Raw genomic sequence first — 26,609 nt, 5'->3', positions numbered from 1 at the left:
GTAATTCATTGAGCAAAGCTGCATAAGTTAAACCACTAACAACCAAGCTGTAAATTTCATGGCCTGCCTACAGCTTTTGTGGTGGTTCAAAAACCCAACAATCAAACAATTAGATTTGCAATCTTTTAATGTAAAAAAGTAACAACTTTTTAAAATCAACTTTGGTACACTGGTCTAAAAATGGGAGGGAAAAAGAATGATTTGCATTACCCCAAAACACAAGAGCAATGTGCACAGCTCCCAACATGAATATGTGACCAAAAGCATACAGATTTCAACTTTCTGAGGACTTCTGCCTCAAGATGTTTTCCCCCAACTATTCTCTTGGGATGGCACATGTGGCTAATGTCCCTTTTAAGATAGGAAATGTTCTGAAAAACTTAGACCACACAAAGAAAAGTTGAGCTTGTAAAGAACGGGTTAGGGAAATGAGACCATCAGCAGTCTCAGAATGAAAACCTCGTTTCTGTAAAACAAAACTGCCATTTGTTTTTAAAAAATGCCAGAAGGAAGTGGTGCCCTAAGACTCTTGTATCTGAATTTACTCACTGAAGAGTCAAGGCAAGTACAAGGGATGGGAATAAAAAATTAAGTACCTGATCATGCAGCCACTGTGTAAAAACCAGCAACATTTTCACCTTCTCTTCAGCTGCATGAGCAGACAAGTGAAGCGGTCATTCAGCGGCGTTCAGATATTCAAGCAGAATATCACAACAAAAAGATAATGGCAGGAGAGATGGGGATCTTCTACATGTGCCAAGATCAAGGGCAACATTGCATTTTTCCCAGACCGAAATCTTGCAAGCTCATAGAAACTACTCATAGAGAAGTCCTTGAGGGCCAAGTAGTTTTGTTGCCCCGTTACCTCCAACTATCCTTAGAACAGGACAAAGGAGGACTTGCCATATTACCCTGCAAGCAGTACATTATTTTTTTTGCACAGCAATTAGGACAGGTCTCTGCTCACTGATCCACTCTGTACTTTCTTTCAGTCTGTTGCACTCCCTTATTCAACTGATCCAGGCTGCTTGCTCTGGATACATCTGTCTGGTTACTCTGAACCTTCATCCATTTCTTCTTGTTTCGTCTTCTTTTTTTTCTTTTTCTTTTTCGCACTTGTGTCACTGACCTGGGAAAGAAACAATGGACCATAAGAGTCACACATCCCCAAAGGAATCAGAAACTCAGCTTCTCAGGGGGAAAAAGCCAACTGCAGAATACGCAAAGCAAACTGAAGACTGATTCATCTAAAAGTTTCAGTATGCCAGAATGACAAGATAGTTGTATAATTATTAACCCCTTCCCTTTTGCAACTGACAAAATTCAGGTCTGGCTCACACGATTGTTGATCTCTAACAATGACTCATATTTGCAACTTGGCCTTGTGGCTGGTCTTCAAAGATGAAACTTGTCGTATTTCAGTGGGCTCAACTCTCACCTTTGCCAGACCCTCATCAGCTTATAGTCAAGGTATGTATTAAAACAGGAACTATATTTTTAACATATGCCAGACTCCTAGTTACACCCAATTTATGGAAACAGGTATTAGCCCTACCATTTCAGTTAGATCCCCACTGCTCTCAGCAGACTCCATCTTCTTCTTCTTCTCTTTCTTTTTCTTCTTCTTTTTCTTGGTCTCTGCCTGTGGCTCTGGAGAATCTTGGGGGGATGAGGCTGCCTCGCCCTGTTCTCCGTCACTCTCCACGTCCCTCTTTCTCTGAGAGAAACACAGACCAACTTCAGAAGAATTCTGACCAGGTCAGGATACTCTGCTTTATTCTGCCTATATTTTTAAAGTTCTGTTCTTGCTACAGCTTTAAAGCAATAAAGGTCAACTACAGCTTGTGCAGAATGCATGAAGCATTTGACATTTGTTTCTAAAAGCATGGACACACAAAAGAAAGTGGTTTAGCTCTGAGTACAAAACAATTTATAGTGATCAGTAACCTCTGCCATGTAAACAACATTTATAACCTATACTGTCTTAGCGTCAGTGATACTGTGCTGCTTGAAGGAAAAAGCAAGGGTGCAGATCAAGCAGCCTGCAGCGTTTATCTATTAGTTATATGTGGAGAACTGAAGCAGCATGGAACAAACATATATGAAGACTGGAGGATCAACCAGTAACCTTGGTCCCTCTCCTCAATGGGCAAATTGTAACAGGGAAGAGAGGCTATAGCTATGTTTGAACACACAAAGATTTCAAGGTGGTCCCTCAACAGAAAAGTTTTGATCTTTGACAAAAATGACATTTTCGACTTTGACTTATCTACAGGCAAGGGATAGGGGATATGCGACGCTTCAGATATTGCTGGCCTGCAGCTCTCATCATCTCTCACAGCTGACTTGCTGGTGAAAGGGGATGGGAAACTAATACATTGCTAAAGACTGTTGCAAATTGTAAGAGGACCATATAGTCTTAATGCCCACAACTATGTTAAAATACATGATCTGTAAACAATCCCCTCCCTGAGATCCAAAACAATACCAGGACTGTCATAAAAGTTTTATTTTCCACTGTTTTGAAATCCATGATTTAAAAACCCCAGTTAACTGAAGGTTTTATGAAATGCTTTAGAACTGCAGGATAGGAACTTCAACGAGCTTCTTTGAATATTGTTAAGTGAAGACATACACCTATTTCAGGGGCGGACAACAACACAGGAGGCATTTTACTTCCCAGCACCCCTTCAGTGGGCTACATTAGCAAGTTTCAGCATGGAAAAAGTGACACAATGTCACTTCTGGCCACCATTTTGGCTGATATTTTATCTTTGTTGGGGTTTTGGGAAGGGCTGGGGGGGGGGGGTTTGCTAGGGTTAGAGTAATGCATTATAAGGCACTTTTGATCTATTTAGGCACAAGAAATTGACCAAAAATACCCCCAACACTTTTAAAAGCATTTTTCTTGTAGGGCTAGAGAAGTCTTTTGGGCCACACTCTGAAGATAGAAACTTCAGTAAAAGTATTTTCTAAATCAGCAGTCCTCAACATTTGGATTCTCACAAGCCCTAGTCAGCACAGCCAGTGGGCAGGGACTGTGGGAATTTAGTCCTTTTTGAGGACCAAAGATATGAGAACCACTGCTCTAAACAATGACAGATTATATTTTTGTTCTATTCTAAACCTGCACTGAGTTACATAAATACTGAAATTTCACTGAATATTTTTTTATTGTGGCTCAATTATTGCTACGCTATGAAAATTATTTCAACACTGCAACAACAACAACAAAAATATCAATCTGGCAACTAGAGTTGCAGATTATATTTTAGTTACAATTTCCCCTATTTCCCAGACCAAATTCCATTTTCCATGATGCTCCCGAAAGCTGCAACTTGGAATACTAAAGACAGGTTCATGCTGAGACTACTAAAGACTATTTCAACTGTCATCTTGGCCTCAGAGGGAGCGATCAGGCAGACCCAGCAACATCAGGGACTGTCTGAAGGAAGAGGCCCCTCCCTCCTCAACTGTCATCTTAGCCTCAGAGGGAGAGATCAGGCAGACCCAGCAACATCAGGGACTGCCTGAAGGAAGAGGCCCCTTCCTCCTCAACTGTCATCTTGGCCTCAGAGGGAGCGATCAGGCAGACCCAGCAACATCAGGGACTGTCTGAAGGAAGAGGCCCCTCCCTCCTCAACTGTCATCTTGGCCTCAGAGGGAGTGATCAGGCAGACCCAGCAACATCAGGGACTGTCTGAAGGACGAGACTTCTCCCTGCTTTAATTGTCACATTGTATTTGTATTGTATTCAATTTTTACTGTACACCGCTATGATCATTGCGGAATAGCGGTCTATAAATAAAACGTATTATTATTATTATTATTATTAAAGACACTAACATATAGGTTTGAAACAAACTAACCTTTGGTGTTCTCTCTACCTCCACCTGGACAACCTTCTTTTGTATGTCTTTATTTACCGCAGGGCTGGAAGGAAACAGAAGCTTGGCATACATATTTCAAACACACCAACAATGTCAAAACCAACTTTTCTCCCTATCAATTTTATTCTAATTTGGGATGTATGGAAAGCTGGCAAAAACGCCCACATGCATGGGGCCAGGCTGCAGCTCTCCTGCATTTTCTTTAGCAGGCTGACTCCCTCTAGAGTCACAGAAAGGAGACTAAAAAGGGATAACTTCCTGCTCAGCCCACCCAGTGAAAATGCCACCCCAGTACCCTTCTTTCTCAGGCATAACTACCTTTTCAGGTGGCATTCCCTACTCAAGATACTGTAGCGGCCGACATTACCTACTGTAATCTACATATTCCTTCTTCCAATCCTGTGGAGTTTTATCATTGGGCTTGCCATGTGCATCCAGCAAGCCCTGAGTAATCATCATCTTCTTCTGGGAAGCCTGAGGGAAGAGTAATCAAAGTAAATTCTGTATGCCATTAGTTCAAAAGACATTTGTTGCAAGAAAAGACACTGTGAGAACAGGCTACATGATTGCCCCCGATAGCCTTTTCTTATTCAGAAAGGTCCACAAGCAACACTTGGGAACAAAACAAAAACAAACATTGCTCAAGTGCATTGCAGTCCCTTAGGCCTTTAACTGCACTTGGTCTCTAGCTGAGCCATCAGTCTTGGGTGATAGATGTGTGTCATCTCTGCACAAAGTGCTCATGGAAGTCTTTTTTGACATTATTTGGCTCCCCACAAAACAGAGGCCACAACTTAACTGACCAGAACTTCAACAAGCAGTATTTGATATAATGGTTAGCACAAACTAAGCATTGTCTTTAAAACGTATAAGCTAAAACATGCTAAATGTTTGAAAGGTTGAAACTCCAATAAGTCCACTGCTGAGCTAGAGAACTGTCAGGATGCAAATCTGGCCTCAGCAAAGAGCACAATCATATATAATTCTCCTCTTTCTAACTGAGTGCCCTCCCAGTAAAGGCCAGGTGCATCTAAAACTCACTTTTGGACCAAGTCCCCACTTGCGAGGGTAAGTGTCCCTTTCCATGATCACACGCTTAATCTTCGCCACAAATCCATGGTCACAGGTAGAGATCACTGCAGTTGTCATCAAGGCAATGGCTGCAAGGAGACATAAGAGGAAAAGCTGAAAAAGCTATAATGAGATACAAGTTTCTATGTCACTTAAAACTGGGCTATACACTTGGCCTAGCAAACCTCTAAGGTTCTTTGACTCTGACTCTTAATCTACTTGCCAAGAGGCAGCAAGCCTATGAATTCAATCTACGTGTCTCTCTCAAGTGACGCTTATTACAAGGAATTGCTCACCACTGGCTATCCTGGATATGGTAAATGGGAACTGTAGTTCAACATCTGCTTGTGCAAATAATTTCACAGCCGTAGCTTATTGCACTCCTTTCCAAAGTGCTTCTGTTCATTTCTAAGGGGATACTTGTTCTAGAAACCAGGAAAAAAAATTTCCTGATCCTTCTCACAGAAAAGAGAAAGAACTACATAGGAGCATACAAATTTAGGGAGTAGGATAAAGCACACTGCCAAACTGAATCTCAAGTTGAACAAGAGTACTTTATTTCATTAATTTCATTGCTATACACAGTGCTTTTTCTATTATAAAAAAAAGCACAGCAGAGTGACATGTGATCAGACAGTTTCATTCTTCTTGGTTTGTGCCAGAGCCCCTCAGGAAAGGGCTCTGGCCCTGCATTCTCTGCCCATGCCTTGCCAGCAGCCAGACAGACATGCTTCCAGCCCCCAGTAGAACACTGGAAGGCTGAAACATGCCTGAAGGCCAAGCATCCAAGATCCTAGAACAGGAATCTGAATGTGGCAGGAGGGGCAGAGCAGCAACACTCAGAGAATGGATAAACTTCATCATCACTTCACATGTAGTTCTAAGCAAGCACAGGCAAGTGGAGATGCAAGACATGCATTTTGAAGGATGACGTTTTTGGCAGGCATGCTTCCCTCCCCAATTAAAGACATCAGGGATTAAATCAGGGAGCTATTGCATGAAAAGGATGAATTAGCACTACTAAAAAGTAAGCCTGGCTTCTATTTTTCACCTGTACAGATGGCTTCTCCTTTTGTGGTGATCACAACAATTTCCTGATTGATTTCAATGCCATCTTCATACCGGAGAACACCGGGCAACATAATCTTCGCCCCATAACAAATGGCATTCACCTGAACAAAAAAGTGAGGGCTGAACAAGGAATTTAGGTCAACACTGCCCTGTACAACTGCTCACTTAAATCAATGGGTACCACTGCACAACTACATTTCTTACTGCTCTTCAATTAACATGCTCAAAGTCTATGTGAGCAAGTCCACAAAATTATACTTGCATATCACACTGGTAAGGAAAGTTGGACTGAAGAGCTGAAGCATTAATGCTGTTAAAACAGCATTTATTCTCATTCCTTCTGATGGCTAACACAGTCAGTGGTGTTTCACAATGAGGCTACAGACTGTCTCATTTCTTGAAATGCTTAACAAAGTATTCATTGCATGCTAATCTGTGACAGACAATCATGCCATTACATGCATATCTGGGGAACTCACCGCACTGTCCTTCATAACCAGCCGCTTGTGAGATGTCAGTAGCTTCTCTAAAGGGTAGATAACTCTCCTGAGATAACTTTCATCCTTGTTGTTATCATACTGCCACTGAGCATCCAGGACATCATGCATTGTCACCATGTGGTCCTGAAAGATGACACCCCCCCAATATATTAGAACTTTTGTCAAGAACACGAGAACAGGCTGAATTGGTAATTGTGAACAGAGTGGTAGAAACCCTCCAGCATCTCAGGAAGGGATCCTTCCTGAATGAAGAAGTCTATGTTTGGACTTTGGACCCTGAGCTATGATCCATCCCAACCTGCAATTCAATAGTCATACCAATTTTACTTGTTAAATATCTTGCCATTCCTCCAACCAAGTGTCATATATGGCTGCCCTACCGCCCACATTCTCCTGAAAGTTTTCCCAGATGAGACATGGGTGGCCTTAGCATCAAGCTCTACAAAACTTTAAGGACCTGTGAATATAGACCCAGGTCCATTCACTTGCAACTGTTAAGCCACTGCAGTCTGGGATTCCATCATGCAGCTTTGTCAGCTAATTTTGTGGGTTGGAAAGAAGTAAGGACAGAAAAGTAAAAGTTCCCACCTTTGACATCTTCCAACTATTTAATGTCCCAAAGTTTAATTACCAGAACAGGGGAAGCTACCCTGAACTGAACTCAACACTTTGGAAAGTCACTACCATGTGCTTCCAAAGACACCCCTAAGACACACCTTTTCTCCCATGACTCCAGAGCGCACTCGCCGGAGCTCCTGCATCTGACCTCCAACCCCAAGCAGCAAGCCTAGGTGCACACACAGTGTCCGAATATAGGTTCCAGCTTCACAACTCACCCAGAAAATACCTGAGGAACAAATACAGTAAAAGTACATTCCAGAATTAAATGCTGTACTGTTTATATGAGTTTCAACAGATCACAAATTGGGGAGCCATCAGTATTGGGTGATAGATAGAAGTCATCTTTGCACTGTGTGCTATGCTATCTGTTTTGCATCATTTGGCTCAGAAGACATCTTAAGACATACTAAGTAAGAAAACACAGGGCCGAAAACCTGGCCAGGGACGGCACCAGAGATCAGTATCACTGAGCACACCTCCAGGCTCACATGTTTGCAGTGTGCCCTCATTTCAATCCCAGCTTCCTCAGGGCAGCACTACTTCAACAAGCTGTTGACTTTCCCATGATTAAAAATGGAAGAAATCAGTAACAATAGAGAGATGTGGTGGTATGGGCTGCTGATCTTCCTCTGGATGGTACATCTACTGTGGGTAGAGAAGGCTTGTGGCTTGCCAAAGGGCTGCCTCAAATTGAAGTAAAACTATATCCCCTGTTCTGAAAGGAAAAAGAAGTCTCATTACCCAATCTTCTTTCTGGATCATATTCTACCAATTTGCTTTCATAGATGGTCCTGACTCTTAGTTGCCTCTTCACTGCAGCAATAAGTGGGGGCCGCTGGAAGAGGGCACCTGTCAGAGTTTCTATTGCCTACAAAGTGAAACAGATTAGATGACAACATGTTAAAGAACTCACACCCATATGACCAAACAGACAGCATCAAAGTAGAGCAGAATTTCAGTTACTCTCCCAAACACACCAAGCCCTGTTTTTATTATTGCCTCAGTTAAGACACCTTTCTAAAGAAAAGCTGATGTAAGATTTGATCTGATTGATTTAAGACCATTGCTCTGATTCCTCCTGGTTGCCTCCTGCATCACAGCAACAACAGTGATTTCATGAAGTTTAAGTCCAAGAAAACAAAGTGAAAGTAGTCTATACATTTTTCGCTCATACTACAAAAGTATGGAGTTCAGTGACAAATATCCCCTCCCCCTGTACAAGCTTCTACCTATTACTGGAACAGAAGACATGTCTGACCAAATATTACAGGTCAGACTGTCTAACTTGCATATGTTCTTTAGGCTGAAGTTAACAAGGCTTTGGATACAGAATTTTGTCGAATGTTCTAGAATCTTGTTTTACTTTATAGTGGTGTTTCCCCAACATAAATTATTAACTGCTGTTTCTGTGCCCTATAAGCTTTCAGTACATTCTTTTCTACAGTCATAAACACTGCCATTTTGAACTAAATGGCATATTTTGGCTGCAGTTATTGATATTTAGACTTTCATCTGCACACAAAGGAGGTCAACAGGTGCAAGATAAACTTCTTGCCTGACAGAGACTTACCCTTGAAAGCTGAACTTCACTTTCAATTGCATTGTGCAACCGAACAATTCCCACATATTCTTTGCCTACAAGACACCAGAATAGTAGTTAGTTAGGAAGGTCCATCTGAATGTATACTGTTCCAGTAACTTCCAGGTGATACTGTAGTTTCAATGTTAAATAATGCGCCTCCATTCTTAAGAGAAAAAGCAGGTAGCATACCTGCACTCTGCTGAGACTTGACCAAACGAGTTGCTCTCTCAATGCATACAATCAGGCAACCTGTCACTTTGGGATCCAACGTGCCACTATGCCCAGTCTTCTGTACACGAAGAATACGGCGGATCCAAGCCACCACTTCATGGGAAGATGGGTTGGAAGGTTTATCCAGGTTGATGAAGCCTGTCCTAAAAAGGAAACACAGTGACTCAACTAGCCATGTGTATATGCTTCTACTCACTGCTTATCAATCAAAAGGGTCCTTTACAATGCCAAGCTGTAGGTTAGTTTTGTATTCAATACTTTAGGCTATACATATTATTGAAAGAAATGTCAGACTATGGTTACAGAACACCTGGCTGAATGAAACTACGTGTGAAAGGGATCTAGGAGTCCAAGTAGACCACAAGTTGAACATGAGTGAACAGTGTGATGCGGCAGCTAAAAAGGCCAATGCTATTTTAGGCTGCATCAATAGAAGTATAGTGTCTAGATCAAGAGAAGTAATAGTGCCACTGTATTCTGCTTTGGTCAGGCCCCACCTAGAATACTGTGTCCAGTTCTGGGCGCCACAATTCAGAAAGGACATTGAGAAACTGGAGCGTGTCCAGAGGAGGGCGACAAAAATGGTGAAGGGTCTGGAAACCATGCCCTATGAGGAACGACTTAGGGAGCTGGGGATGTTTAGCCTGGAGAAAAGAAGGTTAAGAGGTGATATGATAGCCCTGTTTAAATATTTGAAAGGATGTCATATTGAGGAGGGAGCAAGCTTGTTTTCTGCTGCTCCAGAGAACAGGACCCGGAACAATGGATGCAAGCTACAGGAAAAGAGAATCCACCTCAACATTAGGAGGAACTTCCTGACAGTAAGGGCTGTTCGACAGTGGAATGCACTTCCTCAGAAGGTGATAGAGTCTCCTTCCTTGGAGGTCTTTAAACAGAGGCTGGATGGCCATCTGTCAGGGATGCTTTGATTTGGATTTCCTGCATGGCAGGGGGTTGGACTGGATGGCCCTAGTGGTCTCTTCCAACTCTATGATTCTATGATTCTATAACACTGTGTTAACCCTTTGTACTTAGCCTGCTCCCATTCTAACCAATTAGCAACTTATTACTGATCAATTGTTCATGTGGCACACAAGAGGCTATATCATATTGTGCAGCAAATGTATCCATGGCTTCAATAAATGGCCAACTTTTGAACATAATAACTAAATACATTAAAATTAATCAAAGATAGTTTCCCTCAACACTCCCCACTATCTGACACCCCCCCCCCCCCACAAACTACATCTGTCAGAATCTCTTATGACCAGTGGTCAACCTTGCTGGTGTTTCTTAGAGCTGCAGTCCAAAAAGTAAGTTCTCAAAGCTTTCATAACAATATACTAGTGACCAATGCCTGAAAGCTTCAAGGAACTAAGTGGGAGCAGGAGACTGATACCTCTAATTTGTGTCTAATAAAGTTCACTCAGTTCTGATGAAGCTGAAAAATAAACACTTAGAGAAAATTTCCTTTCAACTTTCATGTGACCTTACCTCACATACTCAGAAATGTCTCTTTTTAATGGATTACAACCAGAAGGAAGGGGAGTGTAGTGTGTGGTCCTCACATTCAGCTTGTCAAAATTCTACAACATACAAAGCAAAACAAAAGATTACATTATTAAGAATTGTTTTGGAGTCCTTGGGTTGGAAACTTTAAAACTGTTCACCTTTGGGATCCAGTTCTTATTGAGACTGGGGAAAATATTTGCTACTAACCTTTCTCTCTATGATTTTGTATTCATTTTGCAAAAAATTGCGATCTCAAAGTAAGAGCTATTTGCTAAAGTATATGTTGCTCAGCACTTCTTAAAACATTTGGACTTGCTCTAAGCAGAATCCAAAATGTAAAATGCAAACAAAACTAGGGACATATTTTAAAACCTGTTTTTACAGAAATCTGAACATCAACTGTAACATGATTGCTCCAGTTTAGTGTTATTATTTTCTAATTGACAACTATCTAGTATATTTATAAAGTAGACAGAATTTTGAAAAATGCAAGTAAACAGTCTTCCTTACCTTGAGAAGCAAAGGCCATTGTGATGTGTCCAGCTGAGCCACTTTAGATTCAGGCTTGATAAGAAATTCTTCTGAATATTGTATAGCCTAGAAAAAAATGTAAATGTGCTTTTCTGGCAAACAGTCATCAAGAGAACATTTCTATAAGAACATATATATATATCTTGCTGCTTTCCAGGGAATGGTGGGGCTGGGGCAAGTAAGAGCAAAATCAATAGATCTACAGCAGCTCATAAAGTAGAAGCATGCCCAGTTCAGAAATTACAAATGCTCTAGCTTAAACCTGAAGAGGAACCAGGGTTGACTGGTTATGAAATCAAATAACTTTTTAAAGCAAGAAAAACAAATTCCAGATTTTTAAAATTGGTTATTCATATTTTTAAAATGTCTAGCTATTATTACTATTTTCTTACCTGCTTATTGGAGCAACAATGACTGCTAGACATTTTAACTTTTAACAGCTTGTTGGCAGTTGTTCATTTTTAAACCAGTATCCAGTGTCAGTTATTTTTAATCATCTTATTTTATAGTGCAAAAAATGCCACTTAGAAACAAATCTTTCAATTAACATAAATTCAGCCAAAAAGAGCTTGCTTTAAAATGCACTTTTTAAACAATAATTATCATTTAATCTAGCAGCTACATCATCTAAAATGTATGTTGCTACTTGATTTTCTGATTTAGTCCTATATAGTTATAGTTTAAGACTGCTATAAGCAATAAGTAGGACTAATAACATTAACTTATGTTTTATCGTGTATAATCTACATATATTCACATTTAATAGAAATAATAAGAAATGAAAAATTGTGTTTTATTGAAAGACATAAATCATATCAAAGCCTAAGAGCTTTGGATTGTTAATGTTAGAAATCTTTAAAACATGGTGGAGCAAGCATTCTAATACATAAAATAATGTTTCACAGTAAAAGCATGCAAGTCAGTTTGCTGAAAGCTTGAAAAGAGCATATTAGCATATTACACTGCTATAACAAGGTAATTTAATTGTTTTTTTTAAAAATTGTCCCTTTTGAGAAAGAGGCGGCTTAAAAATGAAATAAATAAATAAATATCACCGACATAAACACTTGTACTGAATGCATGCACATAATAAAGCATCTACCACTCGCCGCTTTTAACATGTTTCACCTCTTTTATCCTCCCTTCATTGGCTCCCCTTCCCCTTCCACATCCGGTACAAGCTTTTGTTACTGACTTTCAAAGCCCTCCATGGGTTGGCCCCTCCTTACTGATCTGACCTTCTTTCTCCTTACATTCCTACTCGCACCCTCCGCTCTGGTAGTCAGGGCCTCCTGTCACAGTGTAGGACTACCACTGCCCCCTCCTGGATTCGTCCCTTCTCGCTTGCTGCCCCTTACTCCTGGAACCTTCTTCCCCCACATGCACACATCATCACTTCTCTACCCAGTTTCAAAACTGAGTTAAAGACTATATTGTTTAGAGAAGCATTCCCAGAGGCGAGCCCCTCTCTGACCCAGGAAGCCTCCTTTTAAGCATCCATTAAGAAGCCAAGCCCTTCCTCCAGTCCATCTGCCTTGGTCCAGGCCTCGGAGGTGGAGAAGATCTGCTGGACCTGATCCCATTCCCCACCACCACTCCCTTCTCCTTTTGTGTCGTGTCTTCTTAGATTGTAAGCCTGAGGACAGGGAACCGTCTAACTAAAAGATTGTATGTACAGCGCTGTGTAAATTTACAGCACTTTATAAATAAAAGTTAATATTATATATATATATATATATATATATATATGAGATAAATATGATCATGCACAAGAGTGCTTCTATTATCAATGAGTGTTTGGATGTCACTTCAGGAAATTAAATACAGCGCGCCCGCGTCATACACGGCCGCGCTTTACGCGGACTTGAGCTTACGCGCTCAACCGCGGGGCGCGCACAGAGCACAAGGGGCAGCGCGTCCCATTCAATTGAATGGGCGCTTGCGCCCGTTGCACCCCGCGCGCTGCCGCACTGCCACACTGCCGTGCATGAGCCCCATTGTTTCCAATGGGGCTTGAGCATAGGCGGAATTCGCCTTACGTGGAGGGGTCTGGAACGGATCCCCGCGTAAGGAGAGGGCCGACTGTACCACCCAAAATTGCTGATAAGATACTACCAGTGCTCATTTTGCTGGGTTTGACAGTGTAGCATAGCTTCAGGTAATTCAGACAAATAAATAGCATATCTACAGTGTATGTTTTAAAAAGACTGCACTAAATAGAAAATGATATGCAGAATAAGCAAAACTTACAGCAACTTCTTCATCTGGCAAAGATTTATCTTTTTTCTTCTTGTGTTTCTTAGATGCAGAGCCTATAAAAAAGACAAATGTAAAATATAGCACCCCTAGAGGTCAATTTGTAAACACTGTACAAAATATCTGATAACGGCCTGTTACAGACTGCCAAAATAAAGCTGCTTCGGGTCTCTTTGGAGATATGCTATTTAAATGATGCCTGGGTCCTAAGAGTCTGGAGGTCGCGCCAAAGCCACACTCCATTCCTAAGCACTGGAGGGCAGCTTTGGTGCAGCTTCCGAATTCTTAGGATGCATGCATCATTTAAACAGCACACCTCCAAAGAGACCCGAAGCAGCTTTATTTTGGCAGTCTGTAACAGGCCAACGATTTGATATTTGATCTTTTTAATTTGCTGTCTGCTTATTTTTATCTAATTCTTTCTTGTATTATTAGATGCAAGAATGCATTCTAATATTACACTGCTGTGAGCCAATGTGGTGTATTGGTTTGAGTATTGGACTATGGCTCTGGAGACCAGGGTTTGTTCCCAGCTTGGCCATGAAACCCACTGGGTGACGGGGAGGGGGGAGTCACAGGCTCTCAGCCTCAGGCAAGGCTATGGCAAAACTCCTCTGAACAACCTTTGCCAAGAAAACCCCAGGAAAGGGTCTGCCTTAGGGTCGCCATAAGTCAGAAAGACCCCTCCTTGCCAGAGTTCCTTCCTCCTCCACCCAAGGCCTGGTTACAACATTTTACAGCTGTGGCTCTCTGTTTTTTACCCTTGGGACCTTTGTCTTTTACATATATGTGTGGCACATAGTGCGCAAATAAAATTTTGCTTATTTAGTGAGCGCGTGTTCATTTGCACATTCACGTATATTCATATTTTAACATTTTACAAGGCACTTGCTGTTGTGTAACTAACACAACAGGAGGCTTACACAGGAACTGGTCCATTAAGTCTGTTAATTCTGGTCCCCTTTATAGCGGATCAATACAAAGTAAACTTTTGCATAGGGAGGCATTTTGGATTCACAAATCAGCATGCAGTAAACCTTTGGATTTAAATGAATGAAATGAATTAGGACTGGATCATGGCTTTGGCATGGCTTCCGGTCTCTTAGGACGCATGCATCATTTAAACAGCATACCTCCAAAGGGACCCGAAGCAGCTTTATTTTGGACTCTCTAAAAACCTTTTAATGGGGTTTTCTTGGCAAGTTTCTTCATTGTTCAGATTAGAACCATCTTAAATACATTTTTAACTCGACGTGTGCATGTTTTATGCATTAAAAAAGGTTTGGGAAGAGGAGAGAAGGATGGGGGCCTCAAGGTCTGGAGGGACCCTTGGAGAAGCATGGCTTGATAGTAGACCCCTCAGGAGAACCTATCGTAGGGTTTTCTTGGCATGTGTCTTCAGAGGGGGTCTGCTACAATCAAAGTTGAATTTGAACAGTTTTAGTTAAATAAATTACAATTTTAACTTGCCACAAGTCCATTAAAAAGTCTGGGAAGAGGAGGAGAAGGAGGGAAGGATCAGGGCCCCATGCATCTGGAGCCCTGCCTTGAGCAACACTTGCATCCACTGTTGGGAAACCATTGCTTTACAGTCTCTGACTGTTTAATGGGAAGGAAGGAAAGGATGTCTGGAGCAAGGCGGCAAAAAGGTCTCTTTGTCGCCCCTGCAGCGCTTCCTCTGAGCATAGGCAGAGTGCCTTCCTCCCCAGCACTCTGCCAAGGGACCCTGGCCTTCCTTTGCTACTTCTTCCATCTTCCTCTGTTTATTTATATCCCACTCTTTCCCCAAAATTGGGAAAACACTCAAAAGCGACCACTGAACTAAAACCAAACCGCTCTGGGCCCCACAAGGAACTCCAACTCCCAGAATTCCACAGCCTTGAGCCAGGAAAAGTTAAAGTGGTGCCAAACCGGGTTATCTCTCCAGTGCGGATGCAGCCTAAGTCAAAGGTGATCAGTTCTGCAACTCAGAGGCTTGTGGTCTCTTTAGAGAAGGGAGTTCGCAGTGGTCCCCAAACGGCTCCCTTTAAGAGATTTTGGACTTCATTTCCCAGAAGCCTCGGCCACGTTGGCTAATAGTTCAGGATTCTGGGAGATGGAGTCCAAAATCCCCTTAAAAAGCACGTTTTGGGGCCTGTTTCTGCCTGACGCTCCACAACCTCCGCCTCTAGAAGCCCCAGGAGGGCGAAGGAAGGCTCAGCCCCGGCTCCCCATGCCTCGCAACGGACCCTGAGGCCGAAGCACGCCCCGCTCGCCCGCCAAAGAAGCCCCAGAGCGCGCCAAAGTCCCACCTGCGCCGCCGTCCGCCATCTTGCCTCCGCCACGCGCTGCTCCAGAGAGAGAGAGAGAGAGACACGCGCCTCGGCACGACGCTCGCGACGCAAGGGAACGCCACGCCCACTTCCGGGCCCCGTCCCGACATGCAACGCCGCGCGAACCCGGAAGTAGGGGAGAAGAGACAAAATGGCGGCCGCCGGAAGCCTCTACTTCTGCTAAAAAAACCAAGCAGCCTCATGAGAAACCCAGTGAGGAGGCGGGGCTATAGAGACGGGAGGGCCTAGTGAGGAGGCGGGGCTAAGGGCGCGTTTCTATAGAGATGAGAGTGAGGAGGCGGGCTGCAGGTGCGTCCTAAAGAGACGGGAGAGTTAGCTTTTTAGAGAGTGGAGAGGCGGAGCTAAGGGCGCGTTTCCATAGAGACCTGGTCCTAGGCTTAGACATTCTGGTCACCGACGCGCCTCCGTCACTTCCTGTCCAGCCCGGAAGCCGCGCTTGTGGCTCTCTCCTGAGGGAAGGAGAAGGAGAAGGAGGATGCTGTCTGTGCCGGGCTCCGGTCCGAGCTTCGGCTCCGGGGAAGGCGTCTCCGGCGGCGGCGGTGGTTCCGGCGGCGGCAGCGGCGGGGACTTCCTGACGCGCTACCGCCTTGTCTCGGCCAAGCTCCGTCGCCGTTTCCTGCGGAAGCCGAACGTGTCGGAAGCGTCGGAGCAGTTCTCCCAGCTGGCGCGGGAGCTGCGTTGCCAGGAGAGCCTTCCGTACGCGGCGTGGTGCCATCTGGCGGTGGCCCGCTGCGCGCAGAGCCTGGGGCAGGCCTCGGGGGAGGCGGCGGCGCTGGGCGAGGCTGCGCGGCTGTGGCTGCGGCAGGAGCGGGAGGCGCGGCTGCGGCAGGGCCCCTCGGGGCTGGGGCTGGCCGAGCACCTGCCGGCCGCCCAGAGCTGCGTGGCCTTCGCCGCCCGCCTCCGCCTGGACCTGGGGCAGCCCGCCTTGGCCGCGGGGCTCTGGCTGGAGCTGGGCGAGGAGCTGCGCGCCGCCGGGGAGCCCGCCCAGGCCCTGCCGGCCCTCCTCCGCGCTGCCGACTTGCTGGCTCTGGCCCGGCTGCCCCTGGAGGCCCTGCGCTGCCTGAGGGACGCCGCCTCCTGCCTGCTGCTGGGCAGAGACCACGACGGCGCCCTGGAGGTCCTCACCCGCGCCCAGAGCCTGGCTTCCTCCTCCTTTTCCTCCTCCTCCTCCGCGGCCCAGCTGCCCGGAGCCTTCCTGGAGGAGCTGCTCCACTGCGAAGTCAGCCGCGTGCTCCTGCTGCTCCTGCTCCAGCCGCCGCCCTCCAAGCTGCTCCCGGAACACGCCAGGACCCTGGAGAAGTACTCCTGGGAGGCCCTGGACGCCTCCCCCGGCTACGTCCCTCCGGAGCTCTTCCTGCTGCTCCAGTCGGCCGTCATGGCTTCCCAGGAGAAGGACGGCCAGGCCCTGCAGGCCCTCCAGAAGGAGCTCTGGCCCCTGCTCAGCCCAGAGCAGAACCACATCCTCCACCTGGTCCTGCAGGAGATGGCCAGCCCCTCCGGACACGGCTTCTAGCCCATCCCTCTCCGGGAGACTCTCTTCAGTCAGTCCACCACTCGCTTTATTACAGCCAGAGAACAGCAAAAGGGTTCCATTTGGAAGCTGGGGAAGCGTAGCTCCATGACACACTGCAGATATAATCCAGTTTGGGGCTGCTTTAACTGCCCTGGTTCAATGCTAGGCAATTCTGAGATGTTTAGTCTTCTCTGCCAGAGAGCTCTAGTGCCACACAAACTAGTTCCCAGAAATACCTAACATTGAACCAGGGCAACTTAAAGCGGTCTCAGACTGGGTTATTTTTGCAGTGTGTTTTGGACCATTGCCAAAGTTCAACTGACAGCATTCCTCACCATTGACTGGTAGCAAGGAGATCTGGGAAGTGTAGCTCAGCAACATCTGGATGGCTGCACCTTTCCTACATGTGCCAAAAGGGCTCATTTTCTGCCGTCTGTGGGATCCTTTCTTTCCATGGACATCACTCAGAACTTGAGAAAACCACAAGAGGCTGCCAAGAACTTGTAATGTTAATCTGAGGCTCCCTCTTTATACATCACTGAACTTCATTCCTCCTCAGAAAAGACTTCTGTATCCCATTGCAATGCTGTCCCAAAGCTGTTACAAGTCAATCAGAATGCTTCCTTTATTTTATTGACCAGGAATATGCATCACTCTGAATATTGTTTGGCTGAACTTTTAGTCCAGCTCCTATAGAAAAACACCTTTGGCTTTTCTAGTTAAAGCAGAAGACTGTTGAAATCCAGCAACGTTTTGGTTGGGAGTGTTATCCAGAACAGTTTGGACAACTTATTTTTCAGAAGGACAGACTCCAAATAAATATATAACATTCTCCCTTGCATTACATTACTTGTAAAGACTGTTTATAACAGACGTAAGCAAAAACAAACAAACAAAAAATGCTTGTAATTGCCTTAAAGTCATTGTGGAAATTTTAAAAACACATTTCTTTGTTTTCTTTGAAAATACCCTTGAGTGGTTACAGCTCTACTATAAGGTGTATTCTTCTATTAGTTTCCTGCTGGACAAGAAATGCAGCCAGTTCTCTCATTGCTTCAGTCCAGGTTGGTTAGCTGTGTCCCTCCAGAAGTCATTGGACTTCAACGCATGATCCCTTGCCATTTGCTCTGCTGGCTTGGGTTGATGGGAATTGTAGGCCAAAAACTGGAGAGCCACTGTTGCCCAGCACTTCATTTGTGTGTTGGATGAGAAGTAGCTACTATAAATTGCTTAATGCTCCTCTGGTTGAAATAAAGTGGGAAGAAGTTATGAAAACAAGTTGCCGCATTGAAGGGATGGGCAGTTGGTAGGATTTTAGGAGGCACTTGGCCCTTCCATGGACCTCGCCAGGACAAAGACATTCCTTGGGGGGGGGGGGAACCACCCAAATTGTAAATGTCCCTCCCAGAAGCTCCAGAGTTTCCCATTTAAATGTAATTTTCCTTCAGCCTTTCCTTTCGCCTGTTTTAGGTCAGAAAGAGCATTTGCGAAACAGGAACAGATATATTGGTCATTTTGTGCTTCAGCAAAAAAAATCCTTTTGGCTTAAAACAGGTTCCAGTAGAGTGAAATTGTGTTTAAATGGCCAATTGTGTCTCCTGTCTTCTAAAGGTAAAGGTAAAAAAAGGCAAGGTACCTTTTTACCTTTAGCAATCCTGTCACTACAGAGTACACTTAGCACTGTAGCATGGTCTTCAGTGACGTTTCTAAAGAATCCTGTTTGCACACACAAATCCTGGGCTTAGGTCTTTTCTTTGTGGCTCTTTAGTTTCAGTGGTGGAACAAAAACACTAGGAAGAGGCAATGTTGACTAGGAAGGCATTTCCGATGAATGATTTTACTCACTGGTAATGCTTCCTAAGTAGAAGCAAATACACTCTTTCTCTGCTTACACTTCCATTGCAAGTATCTTCACAAATTAAAAGTGGTAGAAATGATTTCTCATTCTGTAACAAGGGATATACATGATTTAGCCAATGTAGACCTGATATCTTTGTGGCAATTTGGTGTTTTAACAACTCGGATGAGGAGGGGGGAGTCCAGCTTTGCAGTGAGAGGCATGAGCCAGGCTCCAGTAGCAGCAGTGACACTGGCTGAGGAAAGAGCAACAGGAATACTTCAGCTTTCCTCAGTCAAGTAGCATGAAGAGAGTTCAGGAGTAAATGCAAAATAAAGGCCTTTTGTATTTCATCTTCGGTTGAGCAGACTTCTTACAAATGGCAGACATTAAACACGATGTCTGAGATCACTATGATGGATAAATGGTCTCCAAAGAGGAGATTGCTAAGGGAAAGTAGCCCACTGAAGGATATCTGTGAGGAGAAATGTGCATGTGTACATCTTTATACCCATTTACTTGAAAATCAGTGGTGCTGAAAGGCTAACAGTTTTTAGCAATTGCTATTGTTAATGGTTGAAATAGTGGCTTGTTTAAAGATCTAATAACTTAGGTGTTAATAGCTGCAAGACTGAGATGCTAAGCACTGGGGGGGAAAGCATACTGTTCCTGAACCTAACTACGAAATAAGCTGCCATCAAAAAGGGTTTTGTTTTAAATTGCTTTACGTGAACACATTAATGAATTGTTCCATGGATGTTTAGGTTTGTTGTGTTGCTTTACTGACTTGGTTAAAACACATCAAAATATCTCTTTAAAATACATTCTAGAGTTTGTATGGATTAAATTGGAACTTGTTTTTTTTTTTCAGTGCAAAGAATGGAGGACATTCAGCATAAAAATGAGAAGAAATAAAGCAGTTTCTTGGATAAACTGCTTATACCTTGGATTTTTAAAGTAGTTTTTGTAGTGTTGAGCAGGAATAGGCAATTTGTGGCCCTCCAGCTGTTACTGGCCAGCAACAGCCATCAACCCTAGCCAGCATAGCCCACCTCTGCTGAAGAGATAGTGATTATTCCTTTCCCCTTGGCATGTCTGGAATTGTTCCAGATATGAATAATAAGTAATAATAAAAAGGAATAGTATAATTTAGCATTTATTCATTTATATCCTGCCTTTTGCCCAGTGTTGGGATTTAAGGAGACTTACGAATTTAAAACAAATACAGTCAAAAGCACTCATAGAGTTATGGTCAAGATGCAATTAAATAATAGTCTTAATCCTGTTTCCATGAACAAGGGAGGCACCTTAGCAAGAACACCTAAGATTGCAAAAATGTTATGTTCCTCCTCTCTTCCATCCAAGCCATCGCTGTGTTGTGAGGAGGAGAAGCTACAGACTTTGTCTTCGAAACAGACGCTCCATACCTTCGTTCTAGAAGGCAAGGAGAACATTATACTTCAGTCTGAAAGTGGAAATGAATGCACCAGTAGCTGATCTTTACTAGAACTTCTGCCTGATGTTTAGCTCTCTATACTATACCCACAATAGAAAAGCAATTGTGCCTCCTTCTAACAGGCCACCTTTATATATCTCCAGTCCACAGGAGGAAAAAAGCTTTAGACAAAGTACATTTTGCCAACCCTCCACTTCCCTCAAAACTACATTTAAACAGCCATGGTCTGCCATATGTGGCCTCATGCTACATTTTTCTGCTGCTGTACATGTATCTCGCACCCATACACCAAGCAATGTGATAATCCATTTTGCTCACTGCCTCTGTCTCAAGCCCAACCTCCTCCCTTTCTCTCTCCTTAGTGAATGCATTTTGTAATGGTATCTTCTTCCTTTGCTTTGTCTCTGACTGTCCCATTCTCTGTGGCCCAGAGTCTCCAGTGATGTGTGCAACAAATAGATGTATGTGGATAAAATTTGCAGGTGCTTCTCATATCTTTGATGTTGTGAGCCATGTGCATAGATGCTTCCTTCCTTTCACCATTCCTCCTTCAACCTCAAATCTTCCAGATGATCATCGTTACGGAAATGGCTTGGGGAAGTTCTCATGAGTTATCACTCTCCTCTGCAATGGAGGAGTGTGTTTATTCTTCTCGGAAAGGAGTGTCAGCACATCTTGGTAGAGACCAAGTGAAAACCATTTGTGCCTCTGCTAACTGGATGGCAAACAAAACCAAACATGCAAGAAATAGGAGGCAGTAAATCATGACAGCATTAAAAGCACTGGGCACAGATAAAAGGGACCCTTCTCCCCAAAAACAGATTATGGTAATTGGGGTTCTTTTGGCCCAGTGTGAAGTCAGGGTGATCCCAAAGTGGTAATGGGTCGAAAAGAAAAACTCATCTGAGCAGTTTGGCAATATTGGAGGCAGAGAAAAGGGACAGATGCCATTGACCATGGTAGCCATGCACTATCTGCTGTCTTGGAAAGCGGTTTGGTCACTACTCTTCTGCCTTCCTCTTTGCAAGATGCAAGGTGACAGCTCCCTAGTTTGGGTAGATGTGAGATAGTTGTTGCTCCCACATAATGTATCCTGTTTACTGGCCATACAATGTGTTCAGTTCATCTTTCTTACAGTCATAGATCAGCACAAGCCATAGTGACATGAAGCCAGTCGCATGGGTTAACAGTGTTGGCTGTAATGGAGGCAAGTGTCAGGAATTGTACTAATGCTCTGCCCAGAGTGAGGGACATTTACGCTGCTGTGAAAGAAGCAGAGAGGTGGCTTCCTGTTGGAAAGTCTAGCTTTTGGATGTAGGTCTGGTTCATAGAAGAAATAGTTATAATTTAATACTGGTGTAAAATTGGAAACATTTTAGAATTTGTTATGGGAACCAAAGTATTAATTCGGAAAGACAAGGATTATCCCACTATTCAATCCCACGATTGACAACAGCATTGAAGATGCACCTAAATGGGTCTATCCGTTTCCTGACAACGAAATTCAAGAAACGGTTCTTTATTACTGTGACCAAAGTCACTTTCCTGTCATGATCTAGAGACATTTAATCTACTAACCTGATCTAGTTGTGAAAAACCACAAGGGATCTGATGACTAAAAGACAACCAGAACGGATGCGGTTTCTTAAGATGAAGGAACTGCTAAAAGCACAATCACAAAAAAGTCAATCGAAGATAAGAAAGAAAACTAGTGAGAAGTTAGGAAGGAACAGGAAAGTGTTTAGATGGTGTGAGAAGGTGACAAGAAGGTCTGTGAAAGTGTTGAGAAAACAGGTCAAGATAGGAAGATACACAAACATGTTGATAGGTAAAAACATAAGGAATGAGTGGATAGAGTAGTTGGAAAGAGAAAGGAAGAAGGCTAAGGAAAGGATAATGGAGAAAGGAAAGATATACGAAATAGAAGGTAGTAGGGGGAAATATGTAATCATAATGAAATAGATATAAGATATAAGGAAGAGGAAAATATATGATGTGCAAAATATTGGAGAAATATGGGAAGATGAAATATGGAAAAAGGAATAATAGATATTGGAATAGTGTGGATAAGAGTATGTAGCTGAATATGCAACCATGTATTGTATATATGTATTTCTACCCAGTTATATTAAATGTTTAGATATTTTTGAAACAACAACAACAACCAAGAAATCAATGGAAGAAGAAAAATGGGAAAGAGCTGAAAAAGTCGATGTGGCTCCACAGTAAACTCGAGGTGGAAGTGTAAAGAAAAAAAGAGCACGCATAAAGAATGGAAGGAAAGACAAATCACCAAGAAGAATACAGATACGTAACTCAGGCTTGCAGGAATAGTGTAAAGAAAATAAAATCTCAAAATGAGGTGAGACTGGCTGAGCAAGCAAAGAGTAACAGAAAGGGGTTTTTCAGATACTATATATATTCTAAGTTGCATTCTGTTGCCTTCATTTCACAGCCCACACTCCCAAATCCATATGTCCAGCCCCTGAGCTACTTCTGTTTTAAAGTAAGCAGAAAGAAGCCAGTTTCATTTCTGTTCTTTTCCCACAGCAACAGCAGAAGCTTTATTGTTGTGAGAAGTTCCACGTATCAAGCCACATTTTTGGTGACAGAGTGGTAATTTGACATTTGAGAAAGGAAGTGAAGTGTGCTTCAGGAAATCCGGGCATAAGGTTTTAAAAGGGGTGGCGAAGCCAAGTACCGAATTCAGCCCCTGGTGAGTTGACCGCTGAGGAACTGGTGAGGTAGGTGAAAGAGCTTCATGGTACATATCAGAAAACCAGTACTGTATTTTTTAGATTAGGGTTTCCCAGCCAGAGTCCCCTGGAACCGTAGGGTTCTGCAAGAAGTTCCTTGCAGTTCCATGATAAAGGGGGGATGCTATTTTAAAAGGAGCAGATGTAATAATTTTATGCAGACGTTCTCATATAACAGAATTATTTAAATGGTTCCTCCAGGGTAAAACGGCTGAGAAAGGCTGTTCTAGATTATGATGGATGGGCTTTGGTTTGGCAAAGTCTTGGTTTCAATTATTAATTTAGCGACAAACTGAAAAACCATATGACCCTAAACCAGGTGTATAGTCGGAGTAGGTTTGAGTGGGGTAGCTCTCAATCGCAGACACTGAGCAGTACGCACACATTTATAGTGGGAAGAAATCAGGTTTCAGACATCGTGAATGATAAAACTGCTTTGAGTCTTCTTGTGTTTTTCAGTATGTAGGGAAATCTTGTAGCACCTTTGAGACTAACTGAAAGAAAGAAGTTGGCAGCATGAGCTTTCTTAGACTTCAGTCTACATCCTCAGATGCATTTGGAGGAAGCAGACATGCACCTGAGGAACTAAACTTAAGTCTACAAAAGCTCATGTTATCAACTTCTTTCTTTCAGTGAGTCTTGGAGGAGCTATATGATCTCTCAACATACTGATTGTACAGACTAACATGGCTATATCTTTGAATTCTACCACTGTGTTTGTTTCAGTAAGGAATATATTTATATCATATTTCCCCCATATACAGAGTGTGACATATAGCCAAAATCGGAATATACCTGCCTGCATGTTAGTCTCTCTCTCCCTCCAAACTCTGCTGGACATTAGCCCTAAAGTTTGCATGCTTCAACATTCAAAAGCACAAGATTAAAGTAGGCAATCTAATTCAGCCGGGAAATTCATTGGATGATCTTGGCTCAGTCTCCTTTTCTCAGTTTAACCTACTTCACAAGACTGTTGTGACAACGGAGGGGAGGAACAAAGCCTTATTTGCTGCCATGAACTCATTGGGTGGAAGCTGGTACATAGCTCAGGCTTAAAGACCTCACGGCCTGGATTATCTTCTCTGGTCTTGTGGGACTATCAAGGTGAGAGCTCTTCTTTGAAAAGTGTGTATATATCTATTTCTCCCATGTCTCAGTTTGTGTCTTGTAATACCACCTGGGTCTGCTTCCTGTGGCACCCGTAAGGGCTCATACTAGTTCTCAGATTATGTGCTCAAATCTCAGGGACTAGGATCATCCTCACCTGATAAACATAATGGTAACAAGCTAACTAACCAGGGCCTTAATACAGTGAAGGCATCAGCTCTTGGTTCATCTTGGAAGCTAAGTAGGGTTAACTGCTTAGTAATTAGATAGGAGACCACCATGGAATGCTAAGGCAGAAGGGTATATTTCAGAGGAAGGAATCAGGAAAAAAGCCTGAGTATTCATTGCCTTAAAAAACCCTGTGAAAATTAACCATAGCTCAAGAGATGACTTGAAGAGAGAAAGAGACGTACGCAACTCACTCCCTCTTTTCTACTTTTCTATTTTCCAGAGCTATGGTTACCCTTTCCTCTACTGTTGAGTTCCTAAGAAATGGATCTAATGGATCAGAATGTGAAATCAAGGATGGCTTCTTAGCAGAGACTCTGCCCATAACATACTCCATCATCTCCATCATTGGTTTCTTTACCAACACCTTGGCCCTCTGGGTATTCTATTTTGGCACCCAGAAGATGAACTCCATCACAGTTTACTTGAAGAACCTTGCCGCTTCTGACCTCCTGCTTGCCCTTTGCCTGCCCTTCAGGGCAGCTTATCAAAACCGGAGTGGTCCCTTGATCCTCTGCAAAGTGGTTGGCATCATCTTCTATGTCACCGTGTATGTCAGCATCTTCCTTCTTAGCCTGATCAGCTTGGATCGCTACCTCAAAATCATCAGGCCCTTCCAAAAATACCGAATCCACACTGTGTCTCACAGCACAACTGCATCTAGGGCTGTGTGGTTGCTTTGCGCTGTAGCAATGCTGCCTTTCCTTTTTGAGAATGGCGAGAGGGAGCCCTGCAGCCACAAATGCTTCCATTTCAAGATGAGGAGCATAGTGGGGGCAGTATTCAACATGGTGGCAGTCGCCACCTTCTTCTTCCTCTTGCTATTTTTCCTCTATTCTTACGGCAAAATTTCCCGTAAGCTCCACACAGTCTCCTTCAAGAAAACTAAGCTGCAGAGCAAGAGGACTAGCACCAGACCCATGCTGAAGACCTTTGTTGTCCTGGTCATCTTCATAACGTGTTTCACCCCTTACCATGTAGTCCGAGTGCCGTATATCCTTGCCCAGGTGGGGGTCATTTCCAACACATGGAGCAGACAGGCCCTTCATTTTGCGAACGAACTGGTCCTTTGCATCTCTGCTCTCAACTGCTGCTTTGACCCTGTGATGTTCTTCTTTCTGTCCAGCAGTTTCAAGAGAGCAATGTTGGCTCCCACCCGTGGAAAACTGAAAGGAGCAATTCAGAAAAATCAGGGAGTCTTAAATCCTAGGAAATCTAATTCAGATTCTAGGATCCAGGGAACTTGAGGTGCAAGATGATGTACAGGAAACTTGAGTCTCGGAGTCTATGGAAGATATACAATGAAGATACAAATACAACTGGGAGACAGTGGCTATGCAGTGAAGACTGTAATTACTGGTGAACTTTTACATTTGAGCCCCCCCAGATGGGATATATTCCTGGGAAAACACTGGGGGAAATGAAAAGTAAGGGTCTTTTAGTGCTACCTGGTCATGCTTTTCCACTGTAAGTTATATACAGCATTGCAATTGAATGTACAGGCTAGATACTTATGTGCTGCGTAACTCATGGGTAAGGACAGTATGTAGAGAGAGAGATCTTGTAGCATCTTTGAGACTACCGTATATACTTGACTATAAGTTGATCTCATGTATAAGTCGAGGGCAGGTTTGAGGGCCAAAATTATGGATATTGCTATGACCTATGGATAAGTCGAGGGTAAAATGTAGGGCCATATAGCAAAGGATCTAAAGGATGAAGCACAGCCAAAGAATGTCTTAGAAAATTCCAGCAGACATAAGACAAAGAACTTGGAAAGTTCCAGGAGACACAACTCTTTGCGCTCTCTTAAGGCTGGATGGATGAGACTGTGGATTTCCATCAATTGTTGTAGGAGCTGACATACTGTATATTCTGGGCTAAACCAAATGTATATTAATCTCCAAAATAAAATCAGAAAGAACAGGAACAAAATTTGGGACTTTCTCATCTTTTTAATCAGTCTGGATACACCTGTTTCAAAGATGATGCTAGATTCATTGTCCATTTCCTTCCCCTCCCTCCATTTTCTGCACCTTTTAAGGTGAAACTGACTCTTTGAAAACGCCTTAATAAAGTTGATTTGGAAGTAGGTTCAGAAAGAACAGAAAATG

The 26,609-nt window shown here is 43.3% G+C and overlaps 3 protein-coding genes and 4 non-coding genes across 8 annotated transcripts; 2 read left to right on the top strand and 5 right to left on the bottom strand.

Moving 5' to 3' along the window:
• Positions 1-109: 109 nt before the first annotated feature.
• LOC149308859 (H/ACA ribonucleoprotein complex subunit DKC1-like) lies at positions 110-15,653 on the bottom strand. The gene is made up of 15 exons (XM_089536585.1): positions 15,557-15,653; positions 13,260-13,321; positions 10,989-11,075; positions 10,461-10,552; positions 8,925-9,109; positions 8,724-8,788; positions 7,895-8,021; positions 7,249-7,379; positions 6,512-6,655; positions 6,013-6,133; positions 4,932-5,050; positions 4,258-4,364; positions 3,870-3,933; positions 1,556-1,717; positions 110-1,129 (listed from the first exon to the last, which is right to left on the bottom strand). Exons 1-15 carry the CDS (start codon positions 15,573-15,575, stop codon positions 1,052-1,054), a joined length of 1,563 nt encoding a protein of 520 aa, XP_089392711.1. The 5' UTR covers positions 15,576-15,653; the 3' UTR covers positions 110-1,051.
• On the bottom strand, positions 4,583-4,660 carry LOC149308863 (small nucleolar RNA SNORD83). Its single transcript, XR_016282250.1, has one exon. It is a non-coding gene; the product is annotated as a small nucleolar RNA SNORD83 (small nucleolar RNA).
• On the bottom strand, positions 5,587-5,833 carry LOC149308862 (small nucleolar RNA SNORD17). Its single transcript, XR_016282262.1, has one exon. It is a non-coding gene; the product is annotated as a small nucleolar RNA SNORD17 (small nucleolar RNA).
• Positions 7,074-7,207, bottom strand: LOC149308861 (small nucleolar RNA SNORA36 family). The gene has a single exon (XR_016282258.1). It is a non-coding gene; the product is annotated as a small nucleolar RNA SNORA36 family (small nucleolar RNA).
• On the bottom strand, positions 7,463-7,537 carry LOC149308860 (small nucleolar RNA SNORD83). The gene has a single exon (XR_016282251.1). It is a non-coding gene; the product is annotated as a small nucleolar RNA SNORD83 (small nucleolar RNA).
• Positions 15,654-15,710: 57 nt separating the features above from the next.
• On the top strand, positions 15,711-17,955 carry LOC149308858 (40-kDa huntingtin-associated protein-like). The gene has a single exon (XM_089536586.1). The coding sequence runs from the start codon at positions 16,074-16,076 to the stop codon at positions 17,109-17,111; it is 1,038 nt and encodes a 345-aa protein (XP_089392712.1). The 5' UTR covers positions 15,711-16,073; the 3' UTR covers positions 17,112-17,955.
• A 2,422-nt stretch (positions 17,956-20,377) lies between these two features.
• Positions 20,378-26,411, top strand: LOC149308857 (putative G protein-coupled receptor 34). Of its 2 annotated transcripts, XM_089536587.1 has the most exons (3): positions 20,378-23,148; positions 23,925-24,264; positions 24,719-26,411. In XM_089536587.1, the coding sequence occupies exon 3, from the start codon at positions 24,723-24,725 to the stop codon at positions 25,740-25,742; it is 1,020 nt and encodes a 339-aa protein (XP_089392713.1). In that variant the 5' UTR covers positions 20,378-23,148; positions 23,925-24,264; positions 24,719-24,722; the 3' UTR covers positions 25,743-26,411. The 2 variants fall into 2 exon arrangements, with proteins under 2 accessions (XP_089392713.1, XP_089392714.1); XM_089536588.1 differs by lacking the exon at positions 20,378-23,148 and having other exon boundaries at positions 23,866-24,264.
• Positions 26,412-26,609: the final 198 nt, after the last annotated feature.

Source organism: Sceloporus occidentalis, unplaced genomic scaffold (genome assembly GCF_023333645.1).
Source record: "Sceloporus occidentalis isolate IW3139 unplaced genomic scaffold, rSceOcc1.0.p SCAF_8, whole genome shotgun sequence".
Classification (NCBI taxonomy): domain Eukaryota; kingdom Metazoa; phylum Chordata; class Lepidosauria; order Squamata; family Phrynosomatidae; genus Sceloporus; species Sceloporus occidentalis.
This window is presented reverse-complemented; position numbering and strand designations above follow the sequence as displayed.